The sequence below is a fragment of the Neophocaena asiaeorientalis genome, unplaced genomic scaffold (genome assembly GCF_003031525.2).
Source record: "Neophocaena asiaeorientalis asiaeorientalis breed wild unplaced genomic scaffold, Neophocaena_asiaeorientalis_V1.1 scaffold223, whole genome shotgun sequence".
NCBI lineage: Eukaryota > Metazoa > Chordata > Mammalia > Artiodactyla > Phocoenidae > Neophocaena > Neophocaena asiaeorientalis.
The window spans coordinates 3374834-3389085 of NW_020175045.1; the positions used below are offsets into that span (position 1 = coordinate 3374834).

The window sequence follows — 14252 nt, forward strand, 5'->3', positions numbered from 1 at the left end:
TTGGCCGGCGGGGAGACGGAGGCGGGCCCCGGCCAATAGGCGGTGCCGCTCCGGTGGGCGGGACCGCGTTACCTGGGCGCCGCGTCTGCCGGAAGCCGGCGTCGGCAGCCACGCGCAGGTAGGCGAGGGCGGCGGGTCGGCGGTGCAGTGCTTGGGTACGAGGCCTGCCGGGCAACCGGGGGCGCGCGGGGGGCTTGGCTGTCCTCCCGTCGGCGGCCTGAGGAGGACGCAGGGCCCCGAGCGCCGGCCGCGCCGGAACTCCCCACAGCCCCATGGGTGCCTCCCGCGTGTCCGCGCGACCGGCAGCCCCGAGCCAGTGAGCTCGCCTGGGGTTGGGGGGAGTGGTGCTGATGAGGAAAGGAGATGTTGCTCAGCGTGGAGGAGAGAGGTGAAGCGGGGCGGGGCTCCGGCCGGGGGAGGGGAGGAGAGAGCCCTGGGGGAGGGTCCCAGAACTGGTGGGACCTAACCCGGCTTAGGTATTTCACGAGCCCTTCAGGATGCTGAGTCGGAAAATGGCCTGGAGGGGCTAGGGGCGGGGCGGAGGCCAGAGACCAGTTGGAGACTTTCGAATGATCCAGGTGGGAGACGTGGTTGGACCAGGATGCTCGCGGTAGGGGCAGTGAAGGTCCACGTCTGGATGTACTTTGGGGGTGGGGCCACCGGGGTTTACTGTGGGATGGACGGGTGTTTGAGAAAGAGCAGTTGTGGGTGACACTACGGTTTTTAACTTGAGCTGAAATACGCATTTCACCAGCTGGTCTTTTATTGAGGGGACAGACCCTGCAGGAAGATCAGGTTTGTGAAGGATGCTGGGGAGTGTGGACTTGACACGGTTTAGTTTGAGACGATGTGTGTGTAGGTGACACACATGAGTTGACAGTGTAGTTGTGCAGTTCAGGGAGAAATGGGGACGTCATCAGCCTGTGGTTGGTGTTCAAAGCCACACGACTAGGTGAGATCTCGGAGGAGTGCTGAGCTCAGGGCCCTTCTGTGTCCAGGGGGCGGGGAGGTGAAGAGGTGGGAGGAAAGCGGGAGAGCGTGGTGTGTCTGGGAAGCGGAGCGGAAAGGGCAGAGTCAAGAGGAGGGACCAGCTGTGGCAGATGCTGCTGGGAGGTCAGTTATGTCCAGTCAGTGATGAACAGAGATGAGCAGAGCCGGACTGGAGGTGGTGTAAGTGGTGAGGTCGCATTTTAATCAGGGGTAACTACTGCAGCAGGGGCCTTGGACTTGTGCAGGGGAGAGGGCGTTTTAAAGGGAGGGTGAGGGAGTGGCAGGGGGTGGGGGTGGCACTCTGTAGAGTTGGGAACTGGATAATTACAGTGAGCAGAAGGGGGTCGGTGGTGGTGTGAAACCCTTCGGGGCTTGCTGACCTGAGGGGGCGGTGCTTCGGGAAGTTAGGCTCCTGCCCTCCCACAGGGGTGGGGCTGAGGATGGGGCTCTGTCTTCAGGTGTTGGCTGGATCCTCTTGGTAGCCTTGAGTTTTCTCAGGCAGGAGCTTTTTAGGGGGTCTAGAGTCACTGTAAAGATGTGGCCTTGAGCTGCTAGAAACTTCAAGTCTGTACAGGCCCAGGTTGAGGCCTGCTGAAGGAGGGCTTAGAGGGGCCCCGGCCAGGCTGTGATCAGAGAGTCTGGCGTTAGCAGACGGGTGTCCTTGGTGGTCGTTGGTGGTCTCAGTAAGAACCATCTGGCCAAGTCAGATGGCAGCCTAATGGGAGAGTGGCTGGAAAGGAGGTAGGGACCGTGCCAGTGGACAGCTCCTGAGGGTTTTTGTGCAGAAAGCACCAGAAACGGGGTGGAGAGCACGTGGAGTCAGGGTTTTTAGATGTGGGACCTTGTAGTTGACTCTGTAGAAGGACAGCTGATGGGGAAGGGGAATTGCTTAGAGCCATGCGTGCCCCTGGGACCAGAGCGCGGCAGAGGCTCGGCCCTGCTCGGAGCAGGCACGGTTCTGCAGTGTCGCACGAGGGAACGGTGGGAGGGTCTGAGGGGAGCTTCTGGAAGCTCAGTGATCAGGAATGAACGGAGGAGGCGAGGATGTGTTGGAGGTCTGAGAGCTTGAGAGGCAAGAGGAAGAGCTGGTCGTCTGGGCGAGTGGCCGGAGTCGGGCCACGGGGCTTGTTGGGCACCCCTCGAGGCTGGGGCTGTGCCGTGTACAGTGAGACCAACCGTGTGGCCCTGGGGACTTCCCGGCCAGGCAGGAACCAGAGCTAGAGTTGGGGCTTTGCCAGGAGAGGGGCTGAGAGTGTTTGTAAAGGCACGATTGTAATGATGGGCTGTGGAAATGAAGTTGTGGGAACGGGAACATGAGAGGTGAGGGGCATTGAAATGTGTAGGGTCGGTGGACTGCGGGTCCTGGTGAGGCTGGAGGATCGCGCCCCAGGGCACCGAGGGGGGCCAGCTGGCAAGATGGGAGGTGGGCTCAGTGAGTGGGATGCTTGGTGTTAGGGGTTTAGGCCACAGGAGGGAGGGTGTGGGGTCAGGTAGCAGAAGAGCAGAAGCTGGAGGCCGTTCATCCGAGTGGGAACTTTGAATAGTCCTGGGTCAGGGTGGACAGGAGCATGACCGTGTCCTGGGCGCCCGAGCTGGGGCTCCAGGCACTGATTCCTGTGGATTCCTTCAGGGGGCCTTCCCTGGACCTGCCGGCTCACATCAGAGGTGACTCAGATGCACCGGGTGAGAGGGGATGTTAGGGGCTACAAGTGATACTTTCAGATTTTAAAAAAGATGTTTTCCCTGAGGCTGATTTATGTTTTAGGTCCTGTGGAGCCCGGGCAGCCTCAGCCTGTGGGTGCTCACTTGTCCTAATCAGTGACTCCAGCCCAGCCCAGCGCCTTGCTGTCTTCCTCCTGTTGGTCAGACCTGGGTTAGCAGCTTTCTGCTGGTGAGGTTACTTTGCTTCACTGAACACTTCTGAACTGATATCTTAAAATGGCTTTTCTTTCTTTCTTTCTTTCTTTTTTTGGCTGTGCCACGTGGCTTGCGGGATCTTAGTTCCCTGACCAGGGATTGAACCTGCGCTCTTGGCAGTAAGAGCGCGGAGTCCTAACCACTGGACCACCAAGGAATTCCCCAAAATGTCTTTTATTGTAGAAATTGCTGGAAAGTATAAAGGAAAAAAAGAACACTTATAATTCTACACCCTAAAATGTTGATGTTTAATGTATTACCTTCTAGTTTTCTCCTTTGTGCATATCTGCATATAATTGTTCTTAAAGACGAGGGTCGTGTTGCACGTACACAGGTTTATAGTCCATCCTTCCACTTTACGTTGTGTCGTGAGCACCCACTCGAGTGATGGAACAGTTGAGATCACAGTTGTTGCTGGGTGTATGGGCCCGTCCCCCGGCACGAAGGAGTCAGCCGTTCCTCAGCCTGCTGCTGGGCAATTACAGTGTTTTCCACTTTTTAATATTAGAGGTAGTATCATCCTTTATATCATGTCATTATCATCCTTACATAAATCTCTGTCTGTGATTATTTCATTAGGGTGAGTTCCTTGACATGGAACCACTGGGCCAAAGCACTTGATGAAATGTTATCAAATTACCTTGAGAACGGCTGTACCAATTCTTTCTCCATCAGCGGGGCACGATCATGTCCTCTTCATCATCCTCTGGCTAACGCTGAATAATGTAATTTTTCAAAATCTGTGTAAAAGACACTGGATCTGTCAGATTAACTAAGTGATGTGTGCATATGGCTAAGAAACTCCGTGGTCCTGGAACTTACCAGAAACCAGCAGGCAGACTGCTCCTCAGAGGCGAGCACAGTTTCGTCTTTCCACTGTTTCTACTGGAATTACTTCCATATTTCTGAATAATAGGCAAATTGGGTGACTTTTTTTGATTTACCAGTTTTAGGCCCAATCTGTTGATTTGCCCTGAGACGTGTGCCTCCGTGACCTCACCTGTGTGCCCGCCTCGTCAGCCACAAGAAGCACACGAGCTAACACGTGGAAAGCACCAGGAACAGGGCCTGGCACACGGGAAGCTCTTGGTCAAGGCCAGTTTTAGTGATGGTTATGATGCCGACCAGCTCTAATTCCTGCCCCCCAGGTCCTCCTGACCACCAGGTACAGGGAAATCTTAAGTTGGTGTTGCTCATAGAAGTTAACCTGAGTCACTGGGATTTTTGCAGAAAGGCCGGTAAGGAAAGAAAACACAATTAAGGTCTCGATGCTGTGACACAGCAACGCCAGGCCACCCATGACGGCCAGTGGACAGAGTGAGGGCGGGGAGGTCCCAACAGGCCGGGGGACGCAAGGAACGCCTTTGACGGCATATGTACATTCGCTGAAACGGTGGTGGTAGGAAACCGTACTTTTCCCTGTTTATTTTTACAAACAGTATTGGGGCGTTATGTGTTTTAATTTACAGCAAATAATTTGGGATTAGAGTTTTTTTTTTTTTTTTTAGTGGTACGCGGGCCTCTCACTGTTGCGGCCTCTCCCATTGCAGAGCACAGTCTCCGGACGCGCAGGCTTAGTGGCCATGGCTCACGGGCCCAGCCACTCCACGGCACATGGGGTCTTCCCGGACCGGGGCACGAACCCGCGTCCCCTACATCGGCAAGTGGACTCTCAACCACTGTGCCACTAAGGAAGCCCTAGAGGGGTTTTTTAAAAGTATATTCACAGGGTGTGCAACCATTACCACAAGCTAATTTTAGAACATGTTTCTTTTCCCAGAAGAAACCTGGTACCAACCAGTCACTGCCACTCCTCCCCTTGCCCAGCCCTAAGCAAACACTGATCTGCTTCTGCCTCTGTAATTTGCTTATGCTGAACATTTCATATAAATGGAATTATACAGTCTGTAATATTTTGTGACTGGCTTCTCTCTCTTAGCATGTTTTCAAAACGGTTCATCCATGTTGTAGCAGGTGTCAGTGCTTCCTTGCTTTTTGGCTGAATAATCTGTTGTGTGGATAGAATTCAGTTGTTTATCAGTTGATAGACATTTAGGCTGTTTCCCCCTGATGGATATTATGACTTACACTGCTGGGAACAGCCAAGTTCAGAGTTTATGTGGGTCTATTCATTTCACTGATTATTTACATCTATAGGTAGTACTGCGTCACATAACTGTTCGACTTCTTTTTTTAAAAAATATTTACTTATTTATTTGGTTGTGCTGGGTCTTAGTTGTGGCAGGTGGGCTCCTTAGTTGTGGCATGCAAACTCTTAGTTGCATCATGCACGTGGGATCTAGTTCTCTGACCAGGGATTGAACCCAGGCCCCCTGCATTGGGAGCGTGGAATGTTATCCACGGCGCCACCAGGGAACTCCCAACTGTTTGACCTTTTGAGGAACTGCCAGACTGTTCTGCAAAGTGGCCACACCATATTCTGTCCCGCCCGCAGTGATGAGCGCTCCAATTCCTCCACGTTTTCACCAACATTCCCTATTATGTGTCTGATTTCAGCCATCCTCGTGTGTGTGAAGTGTGTCATTTGACTTGCGTTTCCCTAATGAGGACCATTGTTGAGCTTCTTCATGGCTTCCTGGCCATTTGTATCTCTTCTTTGCAGAATTGTCTGTTCAAGTCCTTTGTCCATTTTTTGTAAATTTTAAATTTATTTTTAAAGATTTTTTAATTTTTATTTATTTTTGGCTGTGTCGGGTCTTTAGTCGTGGCACATGGGATCTTCCTTGAGGCATGCGGGATCTTTTCTTGCAGCATGTGGGCTCTTCACTGCGGTGCATGGGCTTCTCTCTAGTTGTGGTGCTCTGGCTTCTCTCTAGTTGTGGCATGCGGGTTTTCTCTCTCTAGTTGTGGCGCGCAGGCTCTAGGGCACGTGGGCTCTGTAGCTGTGGCACGCGGGTTCCAGAGCGCGTGGGCTCTGTACTTTACGGCACGCAGGCTCTCTAGTTGGGGCACGGGAGCTCAGTAGTTGTGGCACGCGGGCTTAGTTGCCCCACAGCATGTGGGATCTTAGTTCCCTGACCAGGGCTTGAACCCACGTCTCCTGCGTCGTAAGGCAGATTCTTTGCCACTGGACCACCAGGGAAGTCCCTGTCCATTTTTAAAGTGAGTTGTTGGCCTTTTTTGTTGAGTTATGGGTTCCTCATACATTCTAGATACAAGTCTCATGTCAGATATGACTTGCAGACATTTTCTCCACTCCTGTTGATTGTCTTTTTACTTTCTTGCTGGCATCATTTATAGCACAAAATTTTCAATTTTCATAAATCCAATTTATCTTTTTTTCTTCTCCTTATGTTTTTGGTGTCGTAATGAAGAAACTGTTGCCTAATCCAAGGTCATAGAGATTTACTCCTATGTTTTCTAAGAGTTTTATAGCTTTAGCTCTACATTTAGGTTTTTGCTCCATTTTGAATAATTCTTCTATGTAGTGTGAGGTAGGGGTCCAGTTTCATTCTTCTGCATGTGGATATCCAGTTGTCCCAGCACCACCTGTTAAAAAGACTGTTCTTCCCCATTGAATTGTTGTGGCCCCCTTGTTGAAGACCAGCTGACGGTAAATGTAAGGAAATGTCTTTCCTACAACAAACACTCCTTGTCTCAAAGGTATGAATCACCGTCTCTTGGGACTAAAAAAGAAAGCTTTTTTTTTGTTTTGGTACGCGGGCCTCTCACTGTTGTGGCCTCTCCCGTTGCAGGGCACAGGCTCCAGATGCGCAGGCTCAGCGGCCATGGCTCACGGGCCCAGCCGTTCCGCGGCACGTGGGATCTTCCTGGACCGGGGCACGAACCCGTGTCCCCTGCATCGGCAGGCGGACTGTCAACCACTGCGCCACCAGGGAAGCCCAAAAGCTTTTTATAATATGGAAAAGTCTCTCCCCCCTTTTCAGCAAATAGACTTAGTGATTAAACTTTATTTATTTATTTATGGCTGCGTTGGGTCTTTGTTGCTGCGCGCGGGCTTTCTCTAGTTGCGGCGGGCGGGGGCTACTCTTCGTTGTGGTGCATGGGCTTCTCACTGAGGTGGCTTCTCTTGCTGTGGAGCACGGGCTCTAGTTGCGCGGGCTTCAGTAGTTGTGGCACATGGGCTCAGTAGCTGTGGCTCGCGGTTCTAGAGCGCAGGCTCGGTAGTTGTGGCGCACGGGCTTAGTTGCCCCGCGGCATGTGGGATCTTCCCAGACCAGGGCTCGAACCCGTGTCCCCTGCATTGGCGGGTGGATTCTTAAGCACTGCGCCACCAGGGAAGCCCCCTGATTAAACTTTTTAACGATAACTCTCAATGAATGTAGATTTAACTTTTATGGTCACCGGTGTGTAAATATTTGCTAGGCTTTTCTTACTGTCCAACAAGGTAATTGGCTGGCAGAGCCCTTTGTCTTTTCAAAACCCTGTGTCAACAGTCTAATTCCTTCAAGATTTCTTATTACACTGCTAATTGAAGCTTGCAGCCTCTGGCTTGGGACACTTTCTTAAGATAAGGCTTAATTAAAGACCTTGGCACCTGGCAGTTTTCTGATGGCACAGTAGTGATATTCCTTCGGTGTGCTGTAATCAGTCATGGCCCCAGAGTGTGCAGAGGGGCCCTTCACCCTGGCTCCGTGTCCCTTCCGCCGTGGCCCTGCGATTGTCTGGCTCGGTTTGTGGTGCAGCTCGATACGCTGGTTCACCCTACGCGTTCCTTGCTCTAGACGGGAATCTTAAGGCAGTCTGGCTCTTTTTTATAGAGAATGGTATTTAGAACTCAAATCTGGGTTCTGGGCCCTTTCCGCTATGATCACCCTTTTCATAATCACCGTTTCCCATAGCCCTTTCCTTCATTCCTTTTTTTTTTTGCCTAGCATCATTCTCATTTTCTGACATGTTTGTCTCCCCCATCAGAACGCGAGCTGCATGTGGGTGGGCACTCTGGACCGCGTGGTCCAGCCTGGAGCCGCTCCTGCGTGTGGCCAGCACTCCGCGGTGGAGACGGTGACCGACAGGTGACGAAGTGCAGGGGCCTGTGGGGTGGGGCTGCTGGTGACTTGAGCGCGCTTCCCCTCCCCCCCACGTTGATGTCCTTTGTCCGTCTGTCCCTGTGGAAAGTTTTGCTTTGGGGGAAGTTAAGGTCTCATTAAGTGGTTCAGTGAGACTGATGCCTGGGTGAGAGACCGGAGGGCGGGCAGCTCTGCTCCGGACGCCCCTCCGCCCCCTGCGGACCTTGCTCCTCTGGGCGCTACCTGGCCCAGGGCCTCCTCCAGTTCTTCACACGCTGCCTCCTCTGTCTGCCTCTGGCCCCTCAGAGGCCCCTGAGCCGCCCTTCCCGTGGCTGCCAGCCTCCGGGGCGCCTGCTCACTCAACCCGGGTCTACTTTCTCGACAGTGTTTGTCTCTGTGTGAAAGCACTGGCTCGCTCACTTAAATAGGTCTGGATCTCACACCAGAAGGAGGCTTCTCGAGATCGAGGCTCTTCCTTCCCTTGCTGTTTGCTCTATGTTCAGCGTGCAGCAGTGCCTGGCACAGAACTGGCTCTCGATGAACACTTGTGGAGTGAATGAGTTGCATTTTCGAGCATTTGTGGATGGAGTCCAAAATGAATTCTGGTGTCAGAGGAAGAAGGTATTGGGTTTGTGTGTCCATTCCCGTGCAGACAGCCTGGGACAGCGTGTCCGAAGTGAAAACACCTGTATTATAGTGACATGAGCGTGAATATTGTGGGTGTGTGTAACATACATGTTACATGCTTGTGTCTGTATAATACATACAGTACACATGCATGCAGATGAAGCCAGTGGAGTGACTTTAGGATAAATTAAACAAAATACATGCTTGTAATTTGTTAGAATAAAAGCTGATACTAGCAGCCCTTGTAGATAGAGTTTTAAAGGGCTAGTATTAAAAAAATGAGACTGAGCTGTGGGTGTGGGGGAGTCCCTCGCAGTCCCGTCCCAAGACAGAAAGGGAGAGCTTTGGCTTATGTCCTTCAGACATTTGCCTGTAAGTACGTGCATAGCTTTCTCTGTTGTTATTTTCTTAAACAAATACAAAAGTGCGATACTACTCGTCGTGTTCTGTTCCATCCTGTACATGTAGCGCTGCCTCATTGATTTCAGTTATTGAGTGATATTCCTTTTCCAGGTTTATGCTGACTTACTCACCCCCTGCTTGACTGACGTGTGACGAGAAGCGTGCGCGCACGTGTGTGTGTGTGTGTGGCTTGTACGAGCTGGCCATGGCCTCTGTGCCAAAGCGCCTTCTACCCTGCACCTCGGGGTGCTCACGCTGTAGCTGCTGGGACTCCGAAACTTTCCTGTGTTTTCAGCTCCTTTTGGGCTCCATCCAAAGGGGGCGGGGTGGGGAGGATCCGGTCAGTTTCCCGCATCCCCCTCGGGGTGGGCCTGGGGCCCTGCGGGCGGCCTCCCCCCATCCCCAGCCCTCACGACGCCCCTCGGAGGTCCCCGCAGCCAGTGACCCTCGGGTGGAGGCCTCTCCCCCGACCCCTGCCTAGTTTCTGGTGCCCTGACCGTTTCCCTTGGCTCCCATCATCCGGCCCCACAGGGGAAGCTGGGTTTGCAGTTCATGTTCACGGGCGTTCTTCTGTCCTTGTGCGTGGAGTTCTAGATACTGCTGTGCTTGAGGAGGGAGACGTAATCAGAGCCTCTTGGACCTGTGTCGCTCCTTCAATGCGGCCCCGGTTGGGGCTGCTTCCACAGTCCAAGGAGGCCACCCCAGACTCATCATGGCCACCTCCAGCCACAGGTGACCGAGGGCCTAGTGACTGCATGGTGGTCACTGCCAGCCGGTGTAGGGCTGCAGCATCCCTAGTTGATGGGGAAGTGAGTTACTCCGTAATAGTAGAAAATGAAAATAATCCCAGATAGTCATCAGTTAGGGAATAGACAAATGTTCGCAGTTTTCACTTTTGGAAAATTTGGATACTGTCACTAAAAATGCTATTTCTTTTCCTCTTTTTTTTGGTGAAGGGGCCTGCACTGCGTGGCATGCGGGGTCTTAGTTCCCCGACCGGGGATCAAACCCGTACCCTCTGCAGTGGAAGCGTGGAGTCCCAACCACTGGACCGCCATGGAAGTCCCTTCTTTTACTCTTAAAAGCTGATGTTCATGTTGAGTTAGAAACAGAGTATATAATCTGTGTGTGATGGCAGCTATGTTAAATAAAACACTCAGAAGAAAGACAGGAAATCCACCACAATGGTTAAGTTGTCCACAGGTGATGAAACGAGAGCTGGAATTTGTAACAGTGACTGTATGTTTCCCACACTTTCTGAAATAGCTTTGTGTCTTTTACAATGCCCTCCCCTCTCTGTTAATTGAGAATTTTTATTTCCTGTGTCTTTATAGTTTACTTTCTCTGTTACAGGATGGCAAAACAGAAGAGAAAAGATAGCCAAGTGACAGAGAAGAAGAACAAAAAGCTGAAGAAGGCGGCAGCAAGAGAGACGCCTCTGGCACCTGCGGCCCCGCCGGGCACTGGGGGGGCCCCAGCCGAGGTAGGTGACGTGGGCGCGCTGGCCTCGCCTTGTTTCTGGACCTGGAGGGGGACTCAGTAGTCACGTGGCAGGCGTCAGGGGGTGGACAGGCCCCCATGGACATGCCCAGTGCCTTTTAGAGGCAGTTGTAGGGCAAATAAGACTTGCAGTAAACTGTAGGTTGGAACCGCACAACTGCCGTTCTTCAGCTACCAGACCTCAGGTTGCTGTTGGTGTCCCCGGTGTGACAGGGTTTCGATGGCATGGTGGCCCGGTGGAGGCCTCTGTCGGCCTGGCCGCAGCCGGGCCTTTGAGCCCGTCAGACAAGGGAGGGCCCTTCACATGGCGCCGCGTGGGCCGTGGCCTGGGGTCTGTATTTACGAGATCACAGCTGAAAGTGGTCAAGGCCCACCACAGAAGCATGTGTCTACATTTGAATTTGTTTGCTGTTACCTCTCAGGTTCTGAGTGTTCATACTTTTCTTCTGTATTGAGCTGACTCTGCAATTCCTGGTGTGCAGTTCCTCGTCGTCCTCGCCTTCTGTGCCACTGGAGCCCCAGTTTTGTCAGGCCTTTTTGGTTTCAGTTTTAACCCTAGTGTGTAGGGTTAGGGTTAGGGTTAGGGTTAGGGTCAAAATGGCGTAAGATGTTACAAATCTTGACAAGTTATTCAACATGAAGTAAAAGTTGATGGGCGACTCACGTCATGAGGGGCGGCTTTGCTGGGCCCTGAGCGGTGGGTGAAGGTGCCGACCGTGCATGAGGCTTGCCTGGTGCGGCCTCGAGCCCACATCCCACGTGAGCGCCCGGTGACCCTGTGCTCACCCTTGGTCCACGGGGAGGGAAGTGTCGTCGGAGCCGCGCCGCATAGCGTGTCGAGTGACTCGGGGCCATCGTCAGACTCGCCTGTGAGTATCTACCATTAATCGGCGACTAGATCAGGTCCTCGTTTGGGTCTTTCTGAAAGGATGCGATGGAAATCCCCCGACAGGATGGGTGGTGTGTGGCTGGTGGGTTTCATCACTCTTTTTTTTTTTTGGCTGCGTTGGGTCTTGGTTGCTGCGCGCGGGCTTTCTCTAGTTGCGGCGAGCGGGGGCTGCTCTGTTGCGGTGCGCGGGCTTCTCATGGCGGTCGGTGGCTTCTCTTGCTATGGAGCACGGGCTCTAGGCACGCGGGCTTCAGTAGTTGTGGCTCACGGGCTCTAGGTGCACGGGCTTCAGTAGTTGTGGCTCACGGGCTGTAGGTGCGCGGGCTTCAGTAGTTGTGGCTCACGGGCTCTAGGTTCACGGGCTTCAGTAGATGTGGCTTGCAGGCTCAGTAGATGTGGCTCATGGGTTCTAGAGCATAGGCTCAGTAGCTGTGGCTCACGGGCTTAGTTGCTCCGCAGCATGTGGGATCTTCCCAGACCAAGGCTCGAACCCATGTTCCCTGCACTGGCAGGTGGATTCTTAACCACTGCACCATCAGGGAAGTCCCGGTTTGGTCACTCCTACGCCCTAGTGTTTCCAGCTCTGCCTTTGTTTCAAGCCTGGGCCGTGCACGCTGCTGAGACTCGGGGCGCGTGTACCCCCTTCATATAGCGGAGGGGCTGGGGCAGGAGGACCTGCCCATTGGCCAGCCCCTCCTCGACTGCAGGCCCAGCCGGGCCCTGGGGTGGATCCCAGGCCACTGTGCTGCGGGCTCCATGCAGGACTGCTGGTCCGACCCCCAGGACACCGGCTGGCTGGGCAGTTCTGTGCCAGGGGGACGCGTGACGGCACTTTTCCTCTGTGGTGGGTGGGCAGGTGCAGGGCCTGTGCCGACAGAGAGCGGCTCCACTGGGTCTGGGGTCGTCTCCCAGCTGCCACCTCCGGGTGTCGGGGAGGAAGCCAGGCCGGCACTCAGGCCCGTACCTATCCTGGGTGCCCCTTCCTCTGCCTTCTCTCCGGCTGAGAACCGCAGGTCTGGTGCCACCCGAGCCCGGGCGCCTCTCCCTGCACAGAAGGCCCGCGCTTACAGGACCCAGGTCAGCCAGCCGGGCCGCATCGCTGGCCCCCATGTCCTGCTCTCACCCGGGCTCGTAGCCAGTCCCATGTCCCCTGGGCCCCTTCTCGTCGTCGTCGCCTTCTGTGCCACTGGAGCCCCAGTTTTGTCAGGCCTTTTTGGTTTCTAGACCCTAGAGGGAAGCTGTTTTTTTAGAGCTATTCCAGTTCCCATTCGGTGGTCTGGCCCCCAGTCCCTGCAGAACCTCCAGTACATGTGAATTTCTTGGGCCTTTCCTGGACAGTTTCCTACTTTTTCTAGACTCCTCCAATTTCTTTAAAACGAGCTCCAGGTGACTTCAAGTGACAAGTCCTGGTGACGTGTAACTTTGTTCTAAATCTCTAGCTTTCTGAGTGGTCTCTGCTTGCCGGCTGCTGGCCACTGGCAGGACCCCCCAGCCTGCGTGGGTTTGTGATAAGTAATGGCACAGCTTCAAGGTTCTGCCTGAGATGGGTAATGATTCTGAAATTCAGGCAGTTTTTTAAAAAGTGATTTTTTTGTTGTTATTTAAGTACATGTTGATTAAAAGAAATTTGGAAGACAAAAGCAGGAAGAAGAATTTGGGTATGTCTCCTCCCAGGGCCTCTTGCTGCCTCAGTTTTTGGTTGGCTGGTTAGTAACTTGTGCACATGGTCCCCATGGGGTCTGTGCTCTGCGGCTTCGCCTTGGCCCCCAGGGGTGCTGGGGGAGCTCGGGTGGGTCCCTGCGCGGTCAGTGCTGGGCTCGGGGCTGGTGTCCGGAGGAAATGGAGACTGTGCTTCCTCGAGACCACATCCTGGTCTCTGCTCATCAAAATCCTCTTCACCCGCTCTCTCTCCGGTTCTCGGTTCTCGTGGGAAGCTGGGGAGCTGCTGTGTTAGGCCTTTTTAAAGGAGGGACCCTTCCGTCTGCAGAGGGTGGGTGGCCAGAGCCTGGAGAGAGCGTTCCGTCGCTGGGAGCCCATGGAAAAGTACTGCACCGTCCCCGCCCCAGCTCCTGCGCCAACCCCCGCAAGGAGCCCCAAGGAGCCTCTGCCCCCTCTTGGGCCATGGTGCTGTCCTCCCGGAAATGCCCGTCCAGGGACCCTCGGGTCCCTGTGCAGTCACTTCCCACAGCCCAGGCCCTGAGCCTGCGCCAGGAGGGCTGAAGGATCCCCCCGGGGGCGGGGGGGCGCTCGGCGGGGGGGGCCCATCCCTCTCCTGTCCTGTCCAGTCCCCGCTGCCCTGGTGCCCTTGTCCACAGCGTGTGACATCTGTGTGGCTGAGCCCTCCGTCCACTTCTTGCCCCTGCCGTTGACCCAAGGGGCGCGTGGGCTGGGAGAGTGGAGGAGGGGTGGCCTGTGGTGCCGCTGAGGCGGGGACAAGTCCTCCCGGCGCCGGTTCTGTGGTGCCCGCTGCTGCTCCCGGGAGGCCCTGCCCCGCGCCTGTCCTCTTCCCTGTCCTGCTAGAGGGGCTTGCGAGGTGGGGGGTTCGAGGGTCTTCCCTCTTCCGAGGGTGGTGCTCGAGCACAGGGTTCTCGGAGTTGACCCATGTCTGCCCGTCTGGTAGCTTCTTAAGCCTCCCCGTGAGCTGGGCTTAGGGCTGGGCAGATGGGGTCCGGTTCTGTCTTCACGTCCCTGGACCCCTTCCAGAGGAGGCTCCGGCTTGACAGGGTCGGGCGGACAGGTCTAGCGAGCACGGCTGTGTGGTGGGGAGGGGTCTGCAGGCCTCAGCCCCCCCACCCCGCCCTCCCTGGGGAGGTACCGCCCCAGACGCAGAGCCAGACCTGGGGGGTGGGGAGACACACCAGAGCAGCAGTCACCCTTGGAGCCAGTGACTGCCGCCTTGGACAGGCACCTAGGCTGAGCTGGCTGCCTCCCGCTGC

The 14252-nt window shown here is 54.6% G+C and overlaps 1 protein-coding gene across 3 annotated transcripts in view; it reads left to right on the top strand.

Moving 5' to 3' along the window:
* Positions 1–192: 192 nt before the first annotated feature.
* The window catches only part of CHLSN (cholesin), a 100327-nt gene continuing 86267 nt past the window's right edge, over positions 193–14252 (top strand). The window contains exons 1-2 of one of the 3 annotated variants that reach the window (XM_024763458.1): positions 193–388; positions 10281–10410. In XM_024763458.1, coding sequence (XP_024619226.1) covers positions 351–388; positions 10281–10410 — 168 coding nt within the window. In that variant the 5' untranslated portion in view covers positions 193–350. Of the gene's footprint in view, positions 389–7812; positions 7905–8478; positions 8520–10280; positions 10411–14252 lie in introns of those variants that run through there. The other 2 variants (XM_024763456.1, XM_024763457.1) reach the window with 2 other exon arrangements.